The sequence below is a fragment of the Protopterus annectens genome, chromosome 13.part0 (genome assembly GCF_019279795.1).
Source record: "Protopterus annectens isolate FY-2018-M chromosome 13.part0, PAN1.0, whole genome shotgun sequence".
NCBI lineage: Eukaryota > Metazoa > Chordata > Ceratodontiformes > Protopteridae > Protopterus > Protopterus annectens.
In genome coordinates this window covers 418,264,067-418,290,448 of record NC_056747.1, presented here as the reverse complement: position 1 = coordinate 418,290,448, position 26,382 = coordinate 418,264,067, and the positions used below count along the sequence as shown (strand labels likewise).

Here is a 26,382-nt window from a genome sequence, read left to right as displayed (position 1 = left end):
TGAGGCAATTGGGAAGGGATTAAGGGGGAAGCCTCTCCTACTTCTGGATCAGTATATGGTATAGAAGACTCCATTAGGGAGTCCAGATGTCTCTGTTTGCACTGCCTCTTCCTTGGTACTCTTGGAGGGGGACTCACTTAATTGCTCTGAAGCGAAATCTGCTGCAAATGCCTGGGACCATTGTCATCCTTCCATTCCTTTGACCCTTTAAAATGACAGCAAAAAGAACCAAGAGTTTGGAATGAAAGGTATACTGGGGTCGCACTGACAAGAAAACAGATTCCCAAGGGCATACTGACATGTATTCAATGCATGAAAACCATCTCCTGGCTCCATGGCTACTGTTGCTGAGACCATCAACACCAAAGACATCAGTCACCAAGTTGACATTAAAGTCCAAGGTGTCACCACCAACTTGGAAGGGCTGGGTTCCACCACCAGCACCAAAGAAGGTTTCAGCATTGAGAGTTCAAAGGCTGATGTGGGCCATTGCACAGAATGGTAATGGAGTCGTCAGAGCAGAGGTTTACACTGAGTCATCAAAATTGGTCATCTGGTGCCTAATAGTCCTCAGTACCAAAATGTTTGCCACCAGTGCTGATGAAAGCAATGAAGTTAAAGGACAACACTCATCAATGTCAATGCTGGTGTCTGCTGGAACACAGCTCCGAAGCATCCAATGCTGGTAATGGGCCCTGGGAAGGAACCACATAAGTCAATGGTAAATGGCCTTTTCTAGAGCCCTTGAAACAGAAAGGAAAGAGGGGATGTCAATCTCAATCTATGCCTTGAGCAATGCTTTCACTATCTTGTCCTAGTCAAGGTGAATGGAAGAGTTATGGAGACATGGGAGTCCAAGATAAGTGGCCTTCTCTAGATGCCCTCAAAACAGGGTGGAAACAGGAAAGAGGGGATGCCAATCTCAGTTTGTGCCCTGTGTAATGCTTTCATCATCTTGTCCCAGTCATAGTGAATGTAAGAGTTATGGAGAGCGCTAGGCAATCTAACAGATATATAACACAAACTTCAAATACATTGACAACTCCTGCTCCCAGAAGTTGTTACTCTACTTCTGGGAAAAGGGTGAGGCAAAAGAAACCTCTAACTGGAACACTTGGGAAGACTCTCCCTCTTCTGTTGCTAGGCTAGGTGCCTGAAGTGCTTTAAATGGGGGGAGGAACATCTTTTCATGGTAGCCTTAGTAGAGGATAAAGCCTGTCAGAATCTCTAACTGCTCTATCTTCCTCAACCCTTCTCCTATTCTCTTTTTTCATAGTCTCAAATAAAACTAGAAGAACATTCACGATAAATGTATTTCTTCCTTCTTGGGGGGGGGGGGGGGTCATGGAATTGATGCTGAAAATACTGCTCTCAGCATCCAAATGATCTACTCCAGCTGCATGACACAACGTTCATGTATATCCTGGGTGGGGAATCCTGTGGCTACCAAATAAACAAATCGGAAACCAGCTGCTGAGGTAAAGTTAAACTTTAAACTTTAATAAAACTGTAGCCCAGTGTCTACATTTGCCAGACTTTTAGAAACTTGTAAGTTTTACAGACTTGTCTTTGTAATGTTAACTAAATACAAAACTACACTAAGCAAACATAACCTAACAATAACAGCCACTAGGAGGTATAAGCCAAAAGTCTCACTTATGTGGGAGAGGAATAACAACTTTTTAACCAGACAAACTACTAGAAAAGTATGTTAGTAGCCCTAACTGCATTACCCTAACTATACAAGGAAAGAAGAAAAAGGACACATTTTCCCAAATTTCTGAATTATTACAGAATTTCAAGCTTGGGATTGCTTTGTGATGCTGATCACTCAATGGCAAATGAGATCTGGAGAGGCAGGGAAGTGTGAGGCATTATGGTAGTGAGGGGAGGACTCAGCCTGGAAGAGCTCCAGGGAAGCTGAAAGTCCATACTGTCTGCGGAGAACAGTTCTGTCACTTAAGTGGTGAGCAGTACAGTCACATACAGTAATATCTTGATGTAAATATATCAATACCACATGTACGTATGTACCTTTTGATATGGCAACTGCAGTTAAGCTGTACAGCTGTAACAAGAAGCCTACTTACATGTAATGGCAGTCAGGGCCATCACCAAACCTGATACAGTTATTGAATGTGTAGTACACTAATACTCAAGCTGCCCTACACAACAAAGGCATTTGGTTTCCTCATCCATTAAATGAAGGATATAAACAAAACCAGACAGCAAGGTTAGGTTGCCCTCCAGGGGTTATGCCTCCCTGTAATGATCAGAGAAGCATGAAATACATGGTAGAGAGTTTCTACAACACTATTCCTGATCTAGTGAAATTTGGCACTTAGTGTACACTTGCTGGAAAACTTAACTGTAACTTCAACTTCTCATTATAAACCTGCAGGAACAATCTAAACAAAACATCCTGACAGTATATGTATCTAAAAGCAACATGACGTTCAAGCTTACCTAGTACATTTTGGATAGAGCTCTGCTGGCTAAATCCACCAAGTCGGTCCAGTACACTCTGCATTCTCTTTTTCTGAATGTTTGACTCCATGAACGCTCTGTGGAAAAAAAAATCAAACACACATAACACAAAATTCCATAATTTCATAAGAGACCGAAATACGAATAACTATTATTTTGTTACTCTGCATTTTAAAAGAACAAAGACATAGAGAAGAGAACTGGTTCATCTGGCCTGACCTCTGAAATAAAATTCCCTACAGAGTATTTGGCCCATTCTCCTATATTACGCCAGCAATTCTTTATTATTCAAGCCCAACTTAATCCACTATTAAACCAATAACCATATTAGAATCTTACTAGCTAAATGGTGCTTATCTACTTTCCTGTTACAAACAAAACAGCATCCATTACAGTTGATACAATGCCATTAACAACCATTTCATCCAATACGTGTTGCATCTCTTGCAGCAGTTGGGTACAATGGCCCACTTTCATTCATCAGTAGTGTATTTTGCTTCCTTCATATCTACAAGTACAAGATGCATATGGCAAACCCTACACACAGTTATCTCCAAAGTAAAATTTTCCTTGGAGAAACACCAGTAGCACCTTTGTTCTGTTCCTTACATTATACAAAAGCTAAACTGGTAATGGCAACAGTGAACTGGCTATGCCAACCTGAACTTTGCTGCAATGACAACAAACCTCATCAAGCAGCATACTTTGATGTGGTACAAATGTCATCACTCCATCCATGGGCTGCTCTGAATGGCACTAATGCTACTGTTATAGGTGAAGTACTCTCAGTCGACAATGGGATTTGTCAGTGCATAACCTGCTCCACCTCTCTGTCAGTTTTAGTAGATTTACTGCACAGCATTTACTGTAACTAAAGATATTTGGGGACAGGCCACTCAGAAGGGCATGTTAATGTAGCTCTCTACTCCTGCTGATAAAGGAATATCCTAATTGAAATTCTTCAGCAGTATATGAAGGGTCATGGTTTTTGTTTGTCCTCTAAGTCTACTCCCTTGTTGCCATCTAAGGACCAACCAAAAATGGGTAGCGGGAGACCCTCTCTTATTTTTTCCCCTACTAAACAAAATAGAAGTGACCAAGATAGGGAGAAATCCTTTCCACTACATAACTTCATGACAGAAGCTACACTCCTAATACAGTATCAACGGAGTTATCATGGTCATCTTAGCATGGGGTGCATATTAAGCTGTTACTCAAATAAGAGGTAAACAGTAGAACAATCTCCAGAATCCCATTTAGGTCTTAACTTCCAAACACTGCCCTTAAACTATCATCTACAGCACTGTAGTTACCAAAGTTTTAATGTTAGCTTAGATTACAAAATCAGAAATTGCTTTAATAAAGGCCCAAAGAAGCAGGCAGCTGCAGATACAAGTGTTAATGCATTATTGGTTTGGATTGTTACTGGCAAAATTTTCTCAGTGAGGGTATAAAACTTTCTGAAACAGCATCTATTTGCAAGCCTATGACAAAAGAAAAAAACACTGCTTCCTATATGCAAAGCTGCACTGAGGTTATTTCATTGACCTTTTAACATATAGTTTATTCAGCAATGCATTACATAGATAAGACTTGGCACAAGAATGCTAGTTTACGTTGAACTTCAGCACCATCTTCAGAACAAACTTAGAATCTGTACATTATAAAACCTTGTCTTTAAATATAAACCAAAAAGGTTATTTGCACCACAATGACACATGTTTCCAGCATACGTAATGGCACTTAAGCCAGGTCTTCCTTAACAAAAAATTAAGTTCACATGAAAATAGTATCAAAAGGGTAGTACAGTCAATCTTAGTATTTACATGAACAGCTCTAGCATTTACTTTACAAGCAAGGAAATGGGGGATGACTAACAAAGCACAAGATGAGTTATACCCACTAATCAGGGCCAGTGTCAGCATTTTGGGGGCTACCAGCAAATGTCAAGTTGGGGGCCCCTGGGCACTACTAGTCTAAGTATCATTCTGTCACTGCCACCCATCCTAAGCAACCTTTTAGTTCATGCTATGGAGTAGTACGTACAGATAGACCTCTTACATTACAGCCAGCCTGAGTATTACACTGTGCTAGTCCATCTCACAAAGGGACATTCACAGTTATTGGCATTTAGTTGCAACGATGATACATTACAAAAGCTCTATGTACAGGTCTGGGCTGAGGTGAAATGCTGCTCTAGGCACTGTGTACTGTTTCACCCCCCCCCCAACACATAGACACACACACATCCTCCAGTGCTCCCCACACTGTGCACATTACGTTTTTCTTCCTTTTCTCAGATTTTGCATAGTCTCTCTAGTTTTTTTTTAAGAAGCCATAACTTTCTATATGCTCTGAAGTGCATTTTAAAGGTTTTTTTGGACAACTTTTTCATTCAATTATGACTTGAACAAAAATTCTAATTAAGGAAGGAAATGCAGTGTTGCTGTTCAGCTTTAATTTTCAACTTTAGTTTTCCTTGTATCCTTTCAATTCACCTTTCCTGAACACAGATATTAAATTATGATTAACGAAAGACATTCAGTGTTGCTGTTCAGCCTCAGTTTTCCTTGCATCCTTTCAATGCACCAAGACAGCACAGTAATAACAATTTAAAAAAAACACAATTAAGCTGGGGTTCCCAGAAGCCATAGGGTTATAGATAGTCTGGGATGCATTTTAGTGCACTTTTCATTCCTTTTAATCCAATGGTGGCCTAATCAAAAATCATGATTAAGAAAAGAGTTTCACTTTTATTTTATTCTTTCGAAGAAGACACAAGTTGTGCCCAAGGCTTAATGTTCAAAGCTGACAAAATACCAACTCATAATAAACAGGCCAACTGTTGTTAGGATACATAAATCCTATCTGGAAATAATGCCTTTCTCTGAAACTCCTCCACCCAAAAAGTCAGCCACTGCCTGTGCATTCATCTTGTGTTAGATTGGGATGAAAGCAGAGGTTCAAATTTCCACTATCCTGTATTTCAAGTGACTACTATCATATATATATATGTATATGTGTGTGTGTGTATGTATATATATATATATATATATATATATATATATATATATATATATATATATATATATATACACACACACTCACACCATGCCTCCTCACTACTCACCCCTAACCCCCAAAGGCAGCCACTTGTACATGTGTCTGATGTGTAATTGTAAGGAAAGTGAAAAGAACAATGATTAGAACAATGCACTCCACTTTGTTGTTCCTAGACAGTATACTGCCCCTATGCAAGCTACAGTAACCTGCTTTCTACACTTCTGAGGTCTGTGAGAAAAGTAAAAGAAGCACCGTCTCTAGCCCAAACACAAGCAATAATGACCTCCTGTGCACAATTAAAGTAGTAATGACCACACAATCGCCAACCCCCAACAAAACCTAAAGAAACCTTCTGTACACACACACATCAGAGCAGGACTGGTACTAGAATGGGTGTGTTTGAGAACAAAAGCCACCAACAAGTTTAGGTCAAAATCCATTTATACAGTCTGGGGAGAGGTTGTCACCAGACTCATAGAAGATAACAAGGGACTGAATGATCTGTGATACATTTTATGCCACGCTTTTGAAATACAATTACTTGTTAGCTACATTTTACTTGAATGCTTTTAACTGTACTTTACTGATATCCAGAAGAGTAATGTATGTGTCCTGGCATTATTGAGTGTGTGCTCAGATAAAAATCAGTGATTTTTTTTAACACACACAAACATAGGCTATAGCAATGCTAGTTTTACAGTTATTTTAGCAAATAGCAAAACACTGTGCAACACTGGTACTGCCACGCCAGATCACTGACTGTTGTTTAGCAGTTATGAGACAGCAGCAGCAGTAAGTCACTTTTATTTAAGTCATTGAGGAGTAATCCATGCCTGTCACTGTCCCTGATTTTGCATCATAATTTTGCTCTATCCCTTTTAAATTTCTGATTTGCTGGTTAATCATTCAGGATTACAAACAGTCAATAAATCCAGAGATTGGAGTTTCATACTTATTGTCCAAAAATTAATGCACACTGATGCAAATTGTTTATTCTGTTAACTTTAAGTGAATTAGAGTAATATTTAAAAGGTATTCCTGATTTTGAGCCTTTATTCTGCTATTATTTTTGGTATGCCCAGAATTCTTGAGCAAAGAAGCTGAGAGTTATAATATCTTGTGTTCTGCCAATATTTATAAAAATTGATGAAAGAGAAAACTAATCCTGAAGAATGGAAACATCAGCTCTTCTTAAAATCAAAGGTATGCACCGAGATCAGTCCCTCTGGGCAGCTGATCTCTCTAGAGCTTATTTTGCTCGTTATCAGCTGTACCTTAACAGTCCTGTGTTCAGTTAAAGAGCATAATCAGAAAATTAATAATTTTTTCTCATTTTCCTCAACCAATAACAACTTTTGTGAGTCCCCCACATAGTCAAAAATGATAAAGGGGCCCCCCTTGCTGCCATGGGCATTGCAGATACCTAAAGCTGGCTATATTGTTAGTTTTAGTGGAGAGAATGTCCACCAGCAATATTTAACTAAGCCAGGTGCACCATGTCAGTGGTAAAATATTTAAATACTTAATGGAATCGTGATGCCTGTTATTTGACAAAACACTATTACTATAACCAGAGATATGAAAACAACAAACTGGAAACGCCGGCTCCAATGTGGAAACGGTCCTGCACATATAAAAGTTTGTTTGAACTGAAACAGGCACTCCAAATGTAATGCTGTCCAAAAGTACAAGTTCGATGAAAAGCAACACTTGCTTGTAAAAAAGAACACTTTATTTACCAACCATGAAGTGAAGTGCTTTTCGTCCCACAGGTTGTGGGACTTCTTCAGACAGGTTTTTTGTCTGAAGAAGTCCCACAACCTGTGGGACGAAAAACGCTTAACTTCATGGCTGGTAAATAAAGTGGTGTTCTTTTTTACAAGCAAGTGTTGCTTTTCATTGAACTTGTACTTTTGGACAGCATTACATTTGGAGTGCCTGTTTCAGTTCAAACAAACTTTTATATGTGCAGGACCGTTTTCACATTGGAGCCGGCATTTCCAGTTTGTTGTTTTCAATAGTTTTGCGGTCTTTATTGTTTAATAACCAGAGATATCTTTGAATTTTAAAGGAGATATAAATACGAGCTATTACCCACCTGATTTATTAAGTAAATAAAAATGCTGTACTAGGTTTTGTTGGTTTGATAACTATGTTACAAAATATCAAGATAAGACAACTTGCTGTGGTTGGGGGCCCCCAGCGACTGCAGGGATTGCTGGTGCCTAAAGCAGGCTATGCCTCTAACACATCCAAATAACATCTCAGTGGGCCAAAGATTAACATACAATCATATCACAGAAGGCAAAGACTGTGAATAAGCACAGTGTAATACTTCCAAGAAAACAGCAAAGACAAGAACTAAATTTAGTTCAGAACAATGGACTTCCCCAAACAAAGTCTGCTCAAATAGCAACAATGTTCAGTATTGCTGAGTAATTTACCCTCACATAAATCCTTTCTAGCAACTACAGGAACTTTCAGAGATTCCACATGAAACCCTGAATCACACTCCAATGGAACCAGCACCTTCATAAAGTATCCATGCTGGTTTTTACTTGCCAAGGTCCAGGGATAATTGACTTTTCTTTCTTCCTCTTTTTAAAAAGCTTTTACTGTTTTTTTAAATCTTTTTATTACAAAGAGGGCTGGACTCGTACCTTTCAACCTCTTAGAGGAAGAAATCTGGACAAAGCCATAAATAACTGGGAGACAAAGGCCCATAAATAGGGACAATTATTAAATATTGCTCTTACAAACTTAGTTGATAGAATAACAGGTTTTGCATTAGCATGAATTTTTGAAGGGTATGCGGTATGACCTACTCTATTATTTTCTTACTTCAGTCTTTAATGATTTGCCAGAAAACCATAATTTTATGAAAAACAGACAAAAAAATATGACTCAAAAATCTTCTGCAAAAGTCTGTACAGTTGAGAAGTTTGGTTGGACTGGTTGCTTTGCCCTTGCAGTCTCAGGTAAGAACTTAGGATTTTTCCATTCAAAGAGACCATGTCTCTGAGGTTATGAAATGTCAATACATTTTGTTATGGGAATAAAATTATGGTGAGGTCTCATCTGCCTGAGAGTCTAGCACCAGCTACATGCTCAAAAGCAAAGTATGTTGCCTGAGGATTCCAGGAAACAGTCTCCGGGACTATGATCAAATAACTTCTGAGACTTATTTTATTTTTATTAGCTAGGTTAGAGCACTGATTTATCTAAACTATTTTCAGGTTCAGCCCAGGGACACAAGAAGTACTTAAAAAGAGGCACATTGTAATACCAGCTTTACATTCACAGACAAAATAGTCACTAAAGTTCATCAAGGTAACATACACACAAACACATTAGATGTGCACAGAAGCGGGGGGGGGGGGTTCTGGGAAGCTGACAGAGCAGAAGAAAACAAATCCATTTCTGCCCCAGCAAGATACTAAAAGAATCATTCTTGCCTACTCTCTCTATAACTTCAGAAATACTTTGGAGGAGGAAACATGCAGACAACCTTCCTTTTCATCAACTGGGACAAAGTACCAAAAAAAAAAAAAAAGTTCGATACTTCTGCAGTTGTGTACTATATGCTGAGGCCAGAAGTGAAGTTCACCAAAGAATGAAATATTCATTGCACAATGCGTTAGCCTTCCCATTATATGCCAAAGCAACATACAGACTTTTATGGTATACTACACAGTTAGAAAATGCTTATACAATGTGGGCTAGAAGTACCAAGTTTTGGAAGAAAATAATGAACTACAATTGATGTTAAACAGCTAATATCCATCTACCTGAATTGGCAAAAATAAAGGGTAAAGGGGGGTCTGTCCCACACACATATGGATAGTCCCTTTGGCATCAACAAAGGAAGTGGACTCTAAATACAACAGGGTGGAAAGAACAAGAAAAGTTGAATTATTCTGGGTAGGAGTTATCCATGATGGCAGGAGGACAGTTCTCCGTAACATGGGTCTGCTAAGTGACAGCCTCTGAAGATTTTATTTATTTATACAAATATACATAGCTGACTGGGTTAGTTCTATTAAGAGACACCCAAGGTGGCATTCATACTGACTAGGGGAAAACTGAGCAGGGCACCAGGAATTCCTCCAACTCTCTTTGTTCTTAAGTGCCACAGGACCTTCTACATCCACCTGAGCTACCACCAACTCAGGCAGATAAAAACTCAGAGCAATGTTATTCCGGTAACAAAATGCGTTGCCATTTCCTAACCACAGATACATGGTCTCTTTGGATGGAAAAATCCTACGTTCCTGGCTGATACTGCAAGGATAATCCATCCCTCTTTAAAAAAAAGAAATCAGTAAAATTAGTTAAAAAAACTCTCCCTGGACCTTGGCAAGTAAACAAATCAAAGTGGATACTGGATGTAGGTGCTAGTTCCACTGAAAGTGAGAGTCCTGCAAAAGTCTTGTACTGAGTGTACCACAATGCTGGCTAAAGTTCTCAGACACTCTTCTGCTTGCATGGTGGTAGATGTACCTGTGACACACCATGCCCTCTGCTGAATCATGTATATTTCACAAGCTAATTAAAATTAGTGATGCCCAAAATTCTCCTGATTACTTAGGAACAAGAAAGTGTTTGCAGTAGACTTCCTTCACTCACTTTTCCCAATATTGTCATCACCAGTCCTCTGTCAAAAACAGCTTGCAAGAAAGCAGATAATTCCTCTGACAGAAGGGTAAGACCAGGGGACAGTCATGTAACATTTCTGATTCACATCAAAAATACAGGCATACTGGACAATGGTGCTTCATAGGTTCATAGGTAGGTACTAGGCTATCGGCCCAAGGGCCTACGTAAGCCTAGCCAACAAGGTTCCCTGGCTTATGCCACCCAAGAAAGTTATTTTTCTGTGCCACTGTCGAGCAGAGACACAAGTGATCCCCGGGGTGTATTTATAGGTTCATAGGTAGGTACTAGGCTATCAGCCTAATACAAACAATGCTAATGTAAAAAAGAACTATGCATTTTAAACACAACAGAGGTGGCTCAGCTTTGAAGAATGTTCTGGTTCATTCTGATACAGGCACAGATTCTAACTATTCAGATTTGTCATTAGCCACTGATGCACTGCTTGGATCTAATCAGGGTTCCCCCTCAGGAAAACAAGTTAATTTTTGTAGTTTTGCCTGCCTTTATTAGAAGGAGAATGGCGAGGGGCACAAACATAAATCAAGATGAAGAAAATCTAGCCATTTTGAGAATGAACCTAGCCACATGAAAGTTTCTGATGACTGTGTCTTAAATTCATGTGATGTTACATTAACTAATGAAGAAATCAAGTTATTGAATAAGGGGTTAAGTTACATTCCAGCTTTTCATGTTTCTCATCTTAATAAACTTGAAGACATGCAGTGTTTTTTTGTTTATTAAATCTTAAGCATTGGTATGCTGCACAGAAAGATGTTAGTTCATCTGCAGAAGGTTCTTGGTTCAGATTTCATTCAGTCCAAACTTAACACCCCACTGTTAGACTTTCTGAAAACCAAGTTCTTAAAAACTTACATATGAAAAGCAGCTATATCTTTAGGGGATTTATAAACAACATGACCAAACCTGAACAGGAGACTTCCATAACATTAGTAATGACAGAAATATTATTATTTCACTTGCTGACAATAGAGGTGCAATAGTGGTTATGAACTTTATGGACAATTGCAACAATTAGCAATATGAAAATGCCTTTTGATCCTACAATTTTTTTTTTTTTTTTTTTTTTTTTTTTTACTTAAAATTAAGAATTGTTTTGTCCAAACAGGTAACTGTTGGGAATATTACACGGGCACATATGGATAAACTAGTGGTGGACAACCACAGGCCACAAAAGCTTTACATCTTGCCCAAAGTTCATAAGTCCTTCCATAATCTCCCAGACCACCCAAATGTTTCAGGAAGGGGTTATGTAACAGAATCTGCATATTTAGAGCATGTTTTGAAACCATTGCTTGGTTTGGGTCGAGCCCAGCTTAAGGATACTAATAATTTTCTGGTTCACTTGGAGTCAGCTTTTATACCCTCTATTTCATTACTTGTTACAATGGATGTTATCGTACTTTATACGAATATCCCCCATCAGGGGGACTGGAGACAGTACACTGCTGGCTAAAAGAAAGCTCTAGTTATAAAACAAGCTCTGTAAATTTCATGCTGAACCTACTGGAAGTTGTTAGAAAAATATGTATTAATATATGTTTAGAGCTTATTAGAAGCTAAAAGAGTTAACATATTTCATTCTATTTTATGTACAGCTTAATTCTGTATGAAAATATAAGATGATTTTTCAAACTACAGTATGCTTTCTGAAACTGCACGATACACCCTGACCTAGTATTTGCTAGCACAGCAAAATTCATGTTTATGCCTTTTGGAAATGTACTGAGAAGCAGGTGATTATCTGCTAGGTCAGGAAAATGAATGAATAGGGTATGAATAGAACAATACTGTTTTCTATAATATGATTGAATATGAACAATCAGCTCTGTTCGTGTTATGAGAACATGCACAGCTGTGGAAAAGAATTGATGCATGAAACAAAAGACTGCTTGAAGAATCTGTACTTGCTTTGTGCTCTAATTAGCTATAGTACCTTGAATGGTAACATAACATAGTGGGAAGCTGTATCTAACTGGTGGTCACCAAGGCCATGTTGTTTTTCTTAGGAAGTTTTTCATAAAATTGATGGTACAAGCAGAAAATCATGGAAAAACAGCTGCTATGAAGTAATGATGTTAAAACTTGTGATCTGTTACGTCAGCTTGGTAGGCAATGTCTTGTTAGAAAATGTATAAAAATGACCTTACTTCCTGATTTTAGTTAGACAAACTCTGTATTGGCACGTTTTTGTCTCCTTGCTGCAAGATTAAAGTGCCTTAACCTGAACCTGCCGTGTATTGATCATTTTGAAGTTTATTTTTCCTTTGACATTGGTCCTTCGGACCGGAAACTCTCGCTCTAGCTCAGGTCAGATGGGCCCGGTGGCATGAAACTGTACGGGGAAGAGGCCACATTGGTTCTTCTGCTCTGAAAGACCTCAGACTGAATTGTCGTTCAAAAGAGGCCAGCCACTGTTTCTGATCTGCGAATGGAGGACGAATCAACGGTTCCATCAGTGAGACGGTCAATCACGGAGGCTCAGGTAAGGAGGAATTTACCTTTTCTCTGTTTCAGATCAGGGACTTGTTACAGTATTTGTTTTTGTCAGGGAGATTTTGTATAAATCAGGGACAAAAAAGATTGCTGTCTTGTCATAGATCAGGGAAACAGGATAGGTAGGCAGTTATTCTAGATAAACTGTGAAAAAAGAAATTGTGGTACCATGTGATAAGAAGGGTTACGTAACAAATTCTAACTAAGTTAAGACAACATGGGAAATAGGTGCACAAAAAGATCCCGAGATCCACCATTAACCGAAGACGTGAAATATATGCAATTACAACGTGCCGATAACGTTAGGTACTATACAAAATGGGTTAATAAACACAAATCTGATGGCAAATTAGACAAACCTTCACTTATCAAACTTGTCAAACAACTTAAAACAGACGCAAAAGGTCAGGTAAAAAAGCAACGCCAATTGGGAGTTCCTCAGGCACACAGTTGGCTTGAGGAAGCAAACCGCAGGGAACAAAAGATTACAAATTCAAAAGCAATGTTTTTAGACAAAGAAGACAACCTGGTAAAAGCATCGGCCCCTCTGCTTCCCTTACCACAATATGAAGCAAGTGGACAAGCTGATCCACCTCCGCTATACCCAACTGTCCCTGCGAAATCAAAACCGTTTGTCAGAGATCCTGTCGAGACTAGGTCTCGAACACGTAACTTAAGAGGGGATATTGAATTATATGAACTAAATAAAAATTCACGAGCTATGAGTGAAGAAGAGATATGTCCACTCATAGAAGTACCAAATCCACAGGCAGGACAGGACCCAACTCTTCTAGTGTATAGACCGTGGACACCAGAAGACATCCGGAAAGCCACAGAGGGAATTCCCCATCCGAAAGTTAATTTTAGAAAATTCCTAGAAGAATTACAGGGCATGAGGTTAAGTTACCATTTAAATGGAGAAGAAGTAGAGAAAGTAGTCCGACAAATCATAGGTCCAGATTGGCACATGATCAGTGGCAACTTGAATCCCCATGATGCAAAACATAAGCTACTCCCACATAGCAACGCAGAACTGGATAACAGAGTGAAAGGTCTGACAGACCGAATCTCTGAGAAATGGAAGCCTAGGGCTGACTGGACTTGCATTAATCAATGCATCCAACAGGAAGGTGAAACTGTTGATAGATATTATGCTAGATTATTAGAGTGTTTTAATAACCATTGTGGAATGCAGGTACCTGAAGACCAAACACATGATTCCCCATATGAACAACAACTAAAGAATGCATTTTTGAAGGGTAGTATTTCACCCATAAGTAGTTTCATTACAAAGCACATGGTAGATCACCGTACAAGTAGATTACAGCCATTACTTGAATAGGCGAGACATGCCGAAAGGCATTTTAATAGCAAAAAGAAAAAGAAAACCCAAGTATTTGCAGTAGAAGACGGAGCAGATGTCTTTGTAGTACAGTCCGGAAAGAAGGGCAAAAAAAATACCCAGGGGAAACAAACAATCTGATAAGCAATCAGAGGAGTTTGAAGAGAAAAAGAAGAGGGGTGAATGTTTTAAATGCGGGAAAAAGGGACATTTGGCAAGGGATTGCAGGCAAAACAAAAAGGTAGCCACGGAAGATAAGGAGGGTGAGGACTGACTATATGATAGTCAGGAATCACTAGAAGAGAATAACCAAGAAAAGACAAATGTAAATGTGACAGAAGGAGTAGAGAATGTGATAGAAGAAATAGAGGAAGTACAAGAAATCACCAATGGTGAAGAAAACGAAATTTTAGACTTGGCATTATTGAGCCTAGAGCTCTATTTAGCAGACACAAAACCGGAAGTTACACCTCTGGTGGAGGGGAGGGAAGTTAAATTTCTGTGCGACTCAGGGGCTTCACAGACCCTGATACATCCTTCCAAACTACCAGAAAATTCTGAATCACTCGATTATATATTAGTAAAAGCAGCTAATAGACAGCTGTATCGGGAGCCACTCTCCCATAGCATAGCAATAACTGACCCTGTTTCAGGGATGACCCAGAAGAGCAAAATTGTTGTTTCTGCAAAATGCCCAGTAAATCTTTTGGGCAGAGACCTTATGCAGATATTTGGCATAGCAGTAGTTCCAACCATGCAGGGTATGGAAGCACAGTGACAAATGGATACTTTTGTAGTGCGACTGGAGGGTGAAACATTTTATTGGTACAGCCAGGACTTGGTTACGACTGGTCCAGAGGCAGTAACCAAAGAACTGATGAACGTAGCCATCAGTAAATCCCCCTCCCTTGACACTGATAAACAGCATTTGTTGCATTGTACTCTATATTACTGTAGCATACCAGGACCTGATAAAGAATATGAACAAGAACTGTTTAGAAACCATGCTAACAGATTAGTATTGCGTAATCTATTACTGGGACACAGAAGGGAACAGTGTAGTTAGCTGTTGATTGCCCCAGGAATTCCTAGCACTTTATAAATATAATCAATTACCATGTTAGTTTAACTAAAGACAAGAATGTGAAGTGGGCAGACCTAGGAGAAAAAGCCACAAGGTGGGAAAAACAGACAGAATTAGAACTGTCAGAACAAGGAGTACAAAAGCAAAAGATGAATTGGATAACACAGACACACCCAGCTGTGCGCACTTGCAGGCAAGTGAGGACAGCTGAGCAGCACTCTTACTAGAGGAAGAAGAAAAAGCCTTAAGAGGCATACCAGAGACTCTCTGGTCAACAGGGAAATCAGATGTAGGACTTATTCGTACAGCAGGACCAGTTACTATCACGCCAAAGTCAGCATTTAGACCTCAAAAAGAGACAGTACCCCTTAAGAAAAGATGCAGAAGTAGGAATCAAACCTATAATAGCAGCCTTACTTAAGGAAGGAGTATTGATAGAATCTCCCGATTCGCCATGTAATACACCCTTATTTCCTGTTAGGAAAGCAAATGGAGAATGGCGTATGGTCCAAGATTTACAAGCTGTAAATGACGCAGTTATACCTAGAGCACCTACGGTGCCAGATCCACACACCTTATTAAATGATTTGAAGCCTCAACAGAAGTATTTTTCTGTGGTAGATATTAGCAATGCGTTCTTCTCAATACCGATAAATCCTGACAGCCAACATTGGTTTGCATTCACATTTCAGGGGGAAAAGGTATACATACACGTGACTACCACAAGGATATTGTGAGAGTCCAACAATATTTGCACAGGAAATGGCAAGTAACTTGGTGGGATTTATCCCACCGAAAAGCAGCCAGATTTTACTTTATGTAGATGACATTCTGCTGGCAGCCCCCACCCAGCAAGAATGCAGAGAAAATACCACAGCGTTATTACAATTTCTAGCCACTCAAGGACACAAAGTAAACAAAAACAAACTGCAGCTTTGGAAAAAATAGGTTAAATACCTGGGATATGTAATATCCAAAGAAGGCAGAATATTAGATGAAGACAGGAAAATAGCAATATTACAAGCACCCAAACAGACTACCAACAAGGAAATAATTGCCTTCCTAGGTACGACTAATTTTTGTCGGAGTTGGATTCCAAACTATGCCTTGGAGTCTACTCCACTGACCAACTTAATATACAAGAAGCCTATGGCAGCACAAGATTCGTTACAATGGACACCAGAAGCAGAATCAGCTTTCTGTAAATTAAAACAACTGATAGCATCCTCATTAGTTTTAGGATTACCGAACTATCAAACGATTTTTCCAAACTGTAGATTGTAAGCAAGGCTATATGACATCAGTGTTAACACAGCAACATGGGGACAAACAACGCCCCATAGCTTACTATTCATCACAACTAGACCCAGTGGTGCGATCCTTGCCCCACTGTGTACAAGCAGTAATCGCAGCTGCGATGGCAGTACAGGCTTCAGCCTCAGTAGTGTTATTCCACCCTCTCATACTGGCAGTGCCTCATGCAGTCGCGATTATTTTACTGCAAGAAAAAGTGGCATATCTTTCTCCTGCTAGGCATCTTTCCTGTATGACTATATTGCTGAACCAACCTCATATGACAACTGAACGATGCACAACTATGAATCCGTCAACCTTGCTCCCAACCCCTGCAGATGGCAAACCACACTGCTGCCTGCAGGAGATTGAGCAAAAGACACTGCCTAGAAAAGATATCATGGATGTTCCCTTGGATGATGCCGAGGTGACATACTATGTGGACGGCTCGTGCAAAAAGGGCCCTACAGGACAGAATCTAGTAGGGTATGCAGTAGTTTCTGATACTGAGATTTTAGAAGCAAAGTTTTTACCACACAACTTATCTGCACAAGCAGCAGAATTGATTGCTTTGACAAGGGCATGTACCTTGGCAAAGGGTAAATGTGTGAACATTTTTACTGACAGCCAGTACGCTTTTTCTACTGTACATGTTTTTGCACAACAGTGGAAAAATAGAGGAATGATGACATCTACTGGTAAACTGATTAATCATGCGCAATTTATTTTAGATTTGTTAGAATCTATTCAGTTACCTCAAAAAGTAGCTATTTGTAAATGCGTAGCTCATACCAAGCAACAGGACAGGATTTCAAAAGGTAATGCGAGAGCTAATACAGCTGCAAAGCAGGCAGCTTCAGAAGTATTTCTTTTGAGTGAGGAATTACAACCTTCTGAGATTTTAGATTTAAGAATGTTAAAAACAATGCAGACACTTACTACAAATGTAGAAAAACAAAAATGGATAAAACGAGGAGCAATTCTTGAGAAAGGGCTGTACATCTCCAAAGAAAGAAAACCAATTTTGCCATCTAACTTGTTTAGATATGCAGCTTTGTTGAGCCATGAGCAGTGCCATGTCTCAACAGGGGGGATGGTACAGTTAGTGAATCGAGTGTTTACAACGTATGGATTTACAAACTTCACAAAAAATTTTTGTGCAGCATGCCATGTTTGTAACAGGCATCATGCACAGGGGGCACTGAAGTCTAAAGCAAGGGAGTTTCCCTACACCACCGTACCCGTTCCATACTATCTGTATGGATTTCATAGAACTAAACAAATGTGAAAATAAAAAGTACTGTCTTGTCATTATAGATATGTTTTCCAAATGGGTGGAAGCTTTTCCGACCAAAAATCCAGATGCAGCTACTGTTGCAAAAGTCCCTATTCCTAGATTTGGCATACTGGAAAAAATCTATAGTGACAATGGCACACACTTTGTAAATCAAGTCATACAACAATTAAGCCGTTATTTCACGAATTCCTTGAAAAAACATTGTGCATACCACCCCCAATCTGCAGGATTAGTAGAGAGGCATAATGGGGTTCTGAAAAATAAGCTTAGGAAATTGATTAGTGAGACACAGAAGAACTGGGTGCACTGTCTGCCTCTGGCACTGTTGAGCATGAGAACTGTTCCAAATGCAAAGGGATTAACTCCTTTTGAAACACTGTTTGGGAGGGCATATTATATACCTCAGTGGAAACCTCTCATGCCTGCAGACCAGGAGGCTGACAGTTCACTTGCAGAGTATATGAGGAGACTTCTGAATAACAAACAACTTCTGCAGTTAAATTCTGTTTCAGATAAAGAACAGACCAGACCATCGGAAGCAGTAGTACAATCGGGATTGTGGATCTGGGTGAAAGTCGTGAAGAAAAGAAATTGGAGTTCTCCAAAGTGGGAGGGACCGTACCAAGTTTTGCTGGCAACACGCACTGCGGTCAAGATAGCTGAACGTGTGTCCTGGATCCATTTGACGCACTGCAAACTGGTCAAGAATTTTGAACTGGACAAAAACCTTGTTACTGTTATACAACGAGAACAAAATGACCAGGTATACAGTAAACAGGGATGCAGAACAACCTCAGAAAAATTGCATGATCATCCTTGTTAGCTATACTGGTAACAATAATATTTTTGCTGTGGCCTTTCCTTTTTTCAGCCGCACGAGTTGAACTGAACAAACGTGATGCGTTACTCATAGACTGGCACCCAACTTTAACACTTATCAAGCAATTAAATATGTGTATGCTGAGACTTTTAATGTTTCGAACTGCTGGATTTGTACAACTATACCAACAGCATACAGGGGATTATTAATGACTGCTGTCCCCCTAGGGGTCAATGAGACCTGGGAAAATTTTATTTTTGATACTACACCTGTAAAATCACAAGACAAAATAGCATTGTACCTACCTGTTACACAAAAAGGAATTGTATGTTTTTATAAAAATGACACTATTCAGGTGGGTTGGAGCAATTGCAATGTGACTGTTTCTTATAAATGTTATATCAAGGCTAATAAGGCAGAAACTATTTGTGATACAAACTATGACTCATATCTTGAGAAAATGCAAAAAACTGTTCGTGAAATACAGTATAATCCTGTTCTTTTGAAGCAACTTTCTATCATTGATAAGAAAATGTTTCATGCAGGGCAAGCATATATCAGTACTAAAGTAGAGAATTGTTATTTTGTTTGTGGGAAAAAGGCATACAAATGGCTACCTGAGAATTGGTCCGCAGTTGTTTTTTGGGTTACCTGGTTCTGGCCATACGACACACTGCAGCTTTGCCTCAAGGGAAAATTCGAAATGTCAGAGAAGTCAGCAGTAAACCTGGAAATCCAATCAAGAGACCTGAGAATCCAGTGGGACGAATCGAAGCAGGATGGAGAAACCATAATTCCGTGAAAAGCAAAGATAAACTGACACACATGGACTTGAGTGACACTATTATATCATGGGCAGGCATAGCCCCTGCATATGGCGCAGTGAAATCGATTTGGGAGCTGAGAAAACTGTCCAAACTTCTCGAAGTTATGAGCAATGCAACTTTTTCTGCTCTCGAATTAATGACTGATGAACTAAACGCTATGAGAACTGTGGTGCTTCAAAACCGCATGGCTCTCGACTTCACCCTAGCGGCGAGAGGTGGTACGTACGCTTTAATCAAAGAAGAATGCTATTCATATATTCCTGACAACCAGCATGAGATAAACGACCATCTTGAGGTGATCCAGCAAGTGTCGACCATGACCAAACCAGGCCCAAACCCTTTGACGGACTTTTTCCAGAATTTGTTTGGGGGGGTGGGGTTCCATCCTAATGAATATCCTGATTGCCATTTGTGTGGGATTACTCCTATTAGGCGCATGCATTTGTTGTGGTATTCCCTGCATGAAAAAGTTAATCAAAGATTTTATAGACATATCCATTTCTGAGACTTTGTATCAAAGTACTGAAATTGAAGAGTTGTTGAAAACTGAAATGCTTTCATAAGTTTAAACTGAATGACTCTCTTAACTGCAAATCCAAAATGGAAGAGGTTAGGAGAAGAAGCAAACTGTTTATGCTTTTGAAAATATAATAAAAAGTATTAACAGGGGGGAAATGTTAGAAAAATATGTATTAATATATGTTTAGAGCTTACTAGAAGCTAAAAGAGTTAACACATTTCATTCTATTTTATGTACAGCTTAATTCTGTATGAAATTATAAGATGATTTTTCAAACTACAGTATGCTTTCTGAAACTGCAAGATGCACCCTGACCTAGTATTTGCTAGCACAGCAAAATTCATGTTTATGACTTTTGGAAATGTAGTGAGAAGCAGGTGATTATCTGTTAGGTCAGGAAAATGATTGAATAGGGTATGAATAGAACAATACTGTTTTCTATAATATGATTGAATATGAACAATCAGCTCTGTTCGTGTTATGAGAGCATGCACAGCTGCGGAAAAGAAGAGATACATGAACCAAAAGACTGCTTGAAGAATCTGTACTTGCTTTGTGCTCGAATTAGCTATAGTACATTGAATGGTAACATAACATAGTGGGAAGCTGTATCTAACCAGTGGTCACCAAGGCCACGCTGTTTTTCTTAGGAAGTTTTTCATAAAATTGATAGTACAAGCAGAAAATCATGGACAAACAGCTGCTATGAAGTAATGATGTTAAAACTTGTGATCTGTTACGTCAGCTTGGTAGGCAATGTCTTGTTAGAAAATGTATAAAAATGACCTTATTTCCTGATTTTAGTTAGACAAACTCTGTATTGGCACGTTTTTGTCTCCTTGCTGCAAGATTTAAGTGTCTGAACCTGAACCTGCCGTGTATTGATCATTTTGAAGTTTATTTTTCCTTTGACAGAAGTGATATTAAACACAAATGCTTTTTACTTCGATGGATAATGCTACATACAAATAAAAGGCAGTGTCATGGGTCCAAATTTTGTACCCATTCATGCAGACTTTTTATGGGATATTCTGAACTTCTTTATGTACACAATCAGGAAGTTAACAGAGGTATTTGGATGACTATTGGGTACTGAGAGGTGGTGACATTACAGAGTTAGAGGCATTTAAGGACTTTTTGAATCAGAATAAATGGAATATCCATTTTGACAAAATATGGTACATGTAATATTGAATTTTTAGATGTAACGGTTAACAAGTCAGCTGTGGGTCTGTAAGGACTGCAGTATTTCTTAAATCATTTTCTAAAATTACTGTTTTGCATGCTAGTAGCTGCCCCTCTAAGCACATTAAAGTCAATCTTACCAAGTCCCAAATTTGTGACTCAAGAGAATTTGTAGCTCTGAGGAACCCTATGAGCAGAAAGTGAAACTGCTGGACAACTGTTTGGCTGAATGTGGATATAATCAACATGTCCTTTATACTTCTAAGTCAGTTCAGTATTAATATGGACATCTAGCCATAATCTTACACATGGCAACATGGAGAAATGTGACATCAGTGTTTCTGGTCTGCAAAGGTTTAACATGATATACGGTAGTCATTTTTTTAACATTAGGAATGTCACTGCCCATTACTGGCATATTTTGAAGGGGGATTTTTTTTTTGTTTGGAAATTATGTACTATATACATACAAGTTTGGTTTATGTAAGAGCAGTATTGTTAGCCAATTTATTTTTACTTGGTAGAGGTAACCAACTATAAAACCACTGAGGCTGAATGCAGATACACTCAGGAGATGTATCAGTGTAATAACTGTTCACATTGTAACAGTATGTAGAACAAAATAGTTTACACCTATTGGTAAGACTTTTGAAATTAGGCCTCTTATAACCTGTTCATCGAATGGTTGTTTGCTCCTGTAGTGCACTCTGTGTAGGTCAGAGAAGCAGACCATGGAAAAAACAAATTTCATTGCACATAAAAAGAAGTTATGTACTCACCATAACGTTCCATGTTTGTTGTCCTTGATCTCGCCTTCCCTTCTTGCTGTTTGGGTTTGGAGCCAATCCTCGGCTCCAAATCGGCTGTATACTATAGCTCGAGAGCTTTTACTGGCTCAAGGCTAGCCCCTATCCCAGAATGCCTAGTGGTAAGTTACCCAGATCTTGTTTGTGGTAACCCAACACTAGACCATATAAAAGATAAGAGATATACTCGAATTTACATATTCTATGACACCTGCATATAAAGGTGTGATCCCTCCACGAGGTAATAGTAGTAAACTGAGACTGACCATAAGGAATGGCATAAAGGAAACCCAGCCAGTATAGCCAATAAAATAAGGGATTCCTCTTGATCCTCCAGGAAGGGAAAAGGAGGGAGGGACGCAAGAAGGAAGGCGAGATCAAGGACAACAAACATGGAACGTTATGGTGAGTACATAACTTCTTTATGTTATGTTGTCCATATCTCACCTTCGTTCTTGCTGTTCGGGACAGCGTCCCCAGCACCTGTTTCTTGGGTGGCTCACTGGAAAAAACTCTTCAGGACCATGGAATCAAAGGATGCCCTGTTCCAGGAGGCCACATCTACTTTGTAATGAGTGATAAAGGTATGAGGATTAGCCCATGTAGCTGCTGCACAGATCGAATCCAAAGGTAATCTGGCCTGAAAGGCAATAGAGGTAGACAAGGCCCTTGTAGAGTGCCCTTTAATTTGTCCCTGGAAGTGTTTGTTTACGGAACTCGTAGACATGTTTAATAGTGCCTGAAAGCCACTTTGATAAAGTCACCTTTGAGATGGCACAACCTCTTTTATTGTCCGCAAAGGATATAAAAAAGAAATTATGTACTTACCATAACGTTCCATCTTAGTAGTTCTACTTCATTTGTCTTCAACCTGTGGGATACCGGATCCGAGCCAGCAACTTTACTAGCATCTGCTCAGAGCTCCAAGCTCCTCCTCTTACCCATAATACACCTCCACTACCTTCCAACCCCCAGATCGAGTTTGCTGAACCTTATACTGATAACCCGACCTGAAAAAAATACTTGTGACCTATAACTGCAGCCCATAGGCTCTTCATATGCCAAGGTCCGGGGGAAGGAGGGAGGGACGGTTGAAGACAAATGAAGTAGAACTACTCAAATGTAATGTTATGGTGAGTACATAACTTCTTTATCTGAAGTAGTTTACTTCATTTGGTCTTCAACCTGTGGGTCAGAGTCCCCAGCTACTAAACTCCTGGGAGGCCCTCATAGAAGGATATTCCGGAGCACCGCAGAACCAAAGGATTCTCTCCTGGAAGTCAAATCCAATTTGTAATGATAAATAAATGTATGAGATGAGGACCAAGTAGCTGCAGAACAAATATCATCCAAACACACTCTAGACCAAAAAGCCGCGGATGTATCCATCAATCTAGTGGAATGAGCTCTCAATTGACCTGGAGGAGACATGCCTCTGTCCTTATAGACCTGAAGGATGCATGAAGAAATCCATCTAGCAATAGTGACCTTGGAGATAGGTTTTCCCAAAAAGGGTTTATAGAAGGATACAAACAATTGATCAGATTTACAGAAATTGTTTGTCCTGTGTAAATAGAATCGTAACTGTCTATGAACATCCAGCAGGTGGAGTTTGTATTACATCTTGTTAGTAAAATTAGAAAAAAACACAGGCAAATTGATGGTCTGATTGATATTGACTGGTGATGCCACCTTAGGAAGAAAGGATGGATTGGCCTGAAGGGAAACCCTATCATTGTGAGAAATCATGTAAAGAACTTTGATGGGCAAGGCCTGTAGTTCTGAAACCCTTTTGGCAGAGGTAATAGCCACCAGAAAAGCTGTTTTCCAAGATAAATATTTCAGATCTGCTAAAACAGCAGGTGTAAAAGGCGGAGCGACCAAAGCTTGAAAAACCATAGTAAGGTCATATGGAGGAACAGGGTCCCTGACCGGGGGGGGGGGGGGGGGCATAACAAAAAGGTGCCTTTAATAAAGGCTTTACAAAGTCTAGAGGAGGCTAGAGAGGCAGAATTCTCACCCACGTGAAAATGAGAAATGGCAGCCAACTGAACCTTGACAGTCGAACTAGCTCAGTGTTGAAAGATATCAGCTAGAAAATCAAGAATGGTGGAAACAGAAGCCGTGAAGGGGTCTATACTCCTTTGAGAGGCCCAAAGGGAAAAATGTTTCCACTTGTTGAGATAAACCTTCCTGGTCAAATACTTATGAGCAGCCACCAAAACAGACCTAACTGAGGAGGATAATCCAGGAGTCCTAGCAATCATGGGAACTGGAGCAGCCAAACATTGAGCTTCAAACTGTAAAGATTCGGATAAGGCACCCCCGAAGGGTGTGAAATCATATCCTGAATGGGATCCAAGATCCAAGGCAGAGCCAGAAGGTGAGACCAAAGGAAGGGAAACCATACCTGGCGAGGTCAAAACAGGGCAATGAGGATCACTTTGATCCCCAGTCGATGAGCTTTCTGTAGAAACCTCGGGATAAGAGGTACTGGAGGGTACGCATACAGAAGACCGGGAGGCCAAGCATGAACTAGAGCATCTCTGGGGGACTTTCCAGGCAGGGGGTTCAGAGCGAAAAACTCGCTGCACTTCACGTTTGAAGGAGATGCGAAGAGATCGCAGCAAGGTTGACCCCACTCGCAGAAGATCTGTTCTGCTACTGAAAGATTCAGAAACCACTCGTAAGGCATCAGAACAGTCTGACTTAGCCTGTCCGCTAGGATGTTGGACCGTCCCGGAATGTGCGTTGTGATGAGAAAACGACAGGTGGAGATAGTCCATTCCCACACTCTCATTGCCGTGCGACAAAGGGGAGTAAGATCTGGTCCCTCCCTGTTTGCTGATATACCAGACCACTGACATGCTGTCTGACTGAATTGCAATCGTTCCCAGAGGAAGAAAGGCATGAAGGGCCTGCAACGTTAGAAGGACCGGCCTCATCTCTAGGACATTTATGTGTAAGCTGTTCTCTACAGGGGACCACAGGCCTTAGACTGTCCTGCCTGAACAATGGCCCCCCACCCGAGTTGGGAGGCACCCGTGGTCACTGTGGCTTGGGCCGGGGTTGAAACAAAGGGTCATCCCTGCAAAACGTCCGGAGAACACATCCACCATATGAGGGACGACCGACAGACTCGACTGAGTTGAACTTGATATGCCAATGGCAGGTCCAACAATTGTACAGCTAGAGTCCACTGTAGGATTCTCATGTGTAACCAGGCACATGGGAGAAGTGATATGGTCGCTGCCATACAGCCCAAGGCCCTCAACACAGATTCCGCCATTGGGAGATGAGAGAGGTAGATCAGGGAGACATGCATCCTGAGGTTTTGCACTCTCTCCGAGGTCAGGAAGATTTTGCACTGTAAATTATCTATCCTGGCGCCAATGTAGTCTATCACCTGTACAGGATCGAGGAGTGATTTGGATGTGTTGATTGTGATCCCCAAACGGAGGTCAAAGATCAGGAAATAATCCCTGGTTTGGAAGAGTAGACACCTGGTGTGAGCAGTGAGGAGCCAATCATCCAGGTACGGCTAGACCTGAATCCCCTGAAGCCTCGGGTGAGCCGCTACTACTGCCATCACTTTGCTGAACACACTGGAGGCTGTGGTGAGAACAAAGGGTAGGGCTCAAAATTGGTAATGATGGACTCCTAGCTGGAAGTGGAGGAACCTCCTGGAGCTTCTGTGCATCTTTATGTGATAGTAAGCATCCTGGACGTCTAACGAGTACATCCAGTCATTCTCTTGCAGGTATGGCATGATGGACTGTAGTGCGACCATCCTGAACTTCTCTTTGGCAACTGATAGGTTCAGGGTAGAAAGGTCCAGAATGGGCCTCGAGTCCCCATTTTCTTTGGCACCAAAAAGAACCTGGAGTAGAAGCCCGACCTGGATTGATGTGGGGGGACGGTTTTGATGGCTCATTTTTGTAGCAGCTTGGAAATTTCCTGTGCTGCTGCCTTCCTTTGCGTGGGTGGTACATCCGGAAGGTGTTTGGGAGATTTGGGGGGACCCACAAAGGGGATAGAGTATCCCCTGGATATGATCTGGAGCACCCAGCGGTCTGATGTTATGGACTCCCATACCGCTAGGTGCAAGGACAATCATCTCCAGACTGCCTCCAGAGTGGAGCAGTTGGGCCACCCCTCAGGGTTGCTGCCCGGGTCTGTCCGAGAAAGGTACTGGAGACCCAAAATTCCTCGGACCCCCTCTGCTTCTGGGCCGGCGTCCATTCTGTCCTTCTTTGCCTCTGGGGGAAGAAGATCCCTGAGTGTCCCGGGACTATTGTGATTTCCGGAACCACATCTTCGTTTGCCCTCTTTGGTTCCAGGAAAAGGACCTTTGAGGGCTCGAGAAGCAGATCCTAATGGCAGACAGTGTATTCCCGTCCTTCTCACTCTGGACTAACATCTTTTTGACGGTCTTCCCAAAGAGAGTAGAGTAGTCATAAGAGGCATTGGCAAAGGACGCCTTGAAAG

The 26,382-nt window shown here is 40.4% G+C and overlaps 1 protein-coding gene across 1 annotated transcript in view; it reads right to left on the bottom strand.

Annotated features, from left to right (window-relative positions):
- Nucleotides 1–2,341: 2,341 nt before the first annotated feature.
- MKS1 (MKS transition zone complex subunit 1) overlaps nucleotides 2,342–26,382 on the bottom strand; it is a 1,448,767-nt gene continuing 1,424,726 nt past the window's right edge. Inside the window, exon 17 of the mRNA XM_044054835.1 lies at nucleotides 2,342–2,564. Coding sequence (XP_043910770.1) covers nucleotides 2,342–2,564 — 223 coding nt within the window. The remainder of the gene's footprint in view (nucleotides 2,565–26,382) is intronic.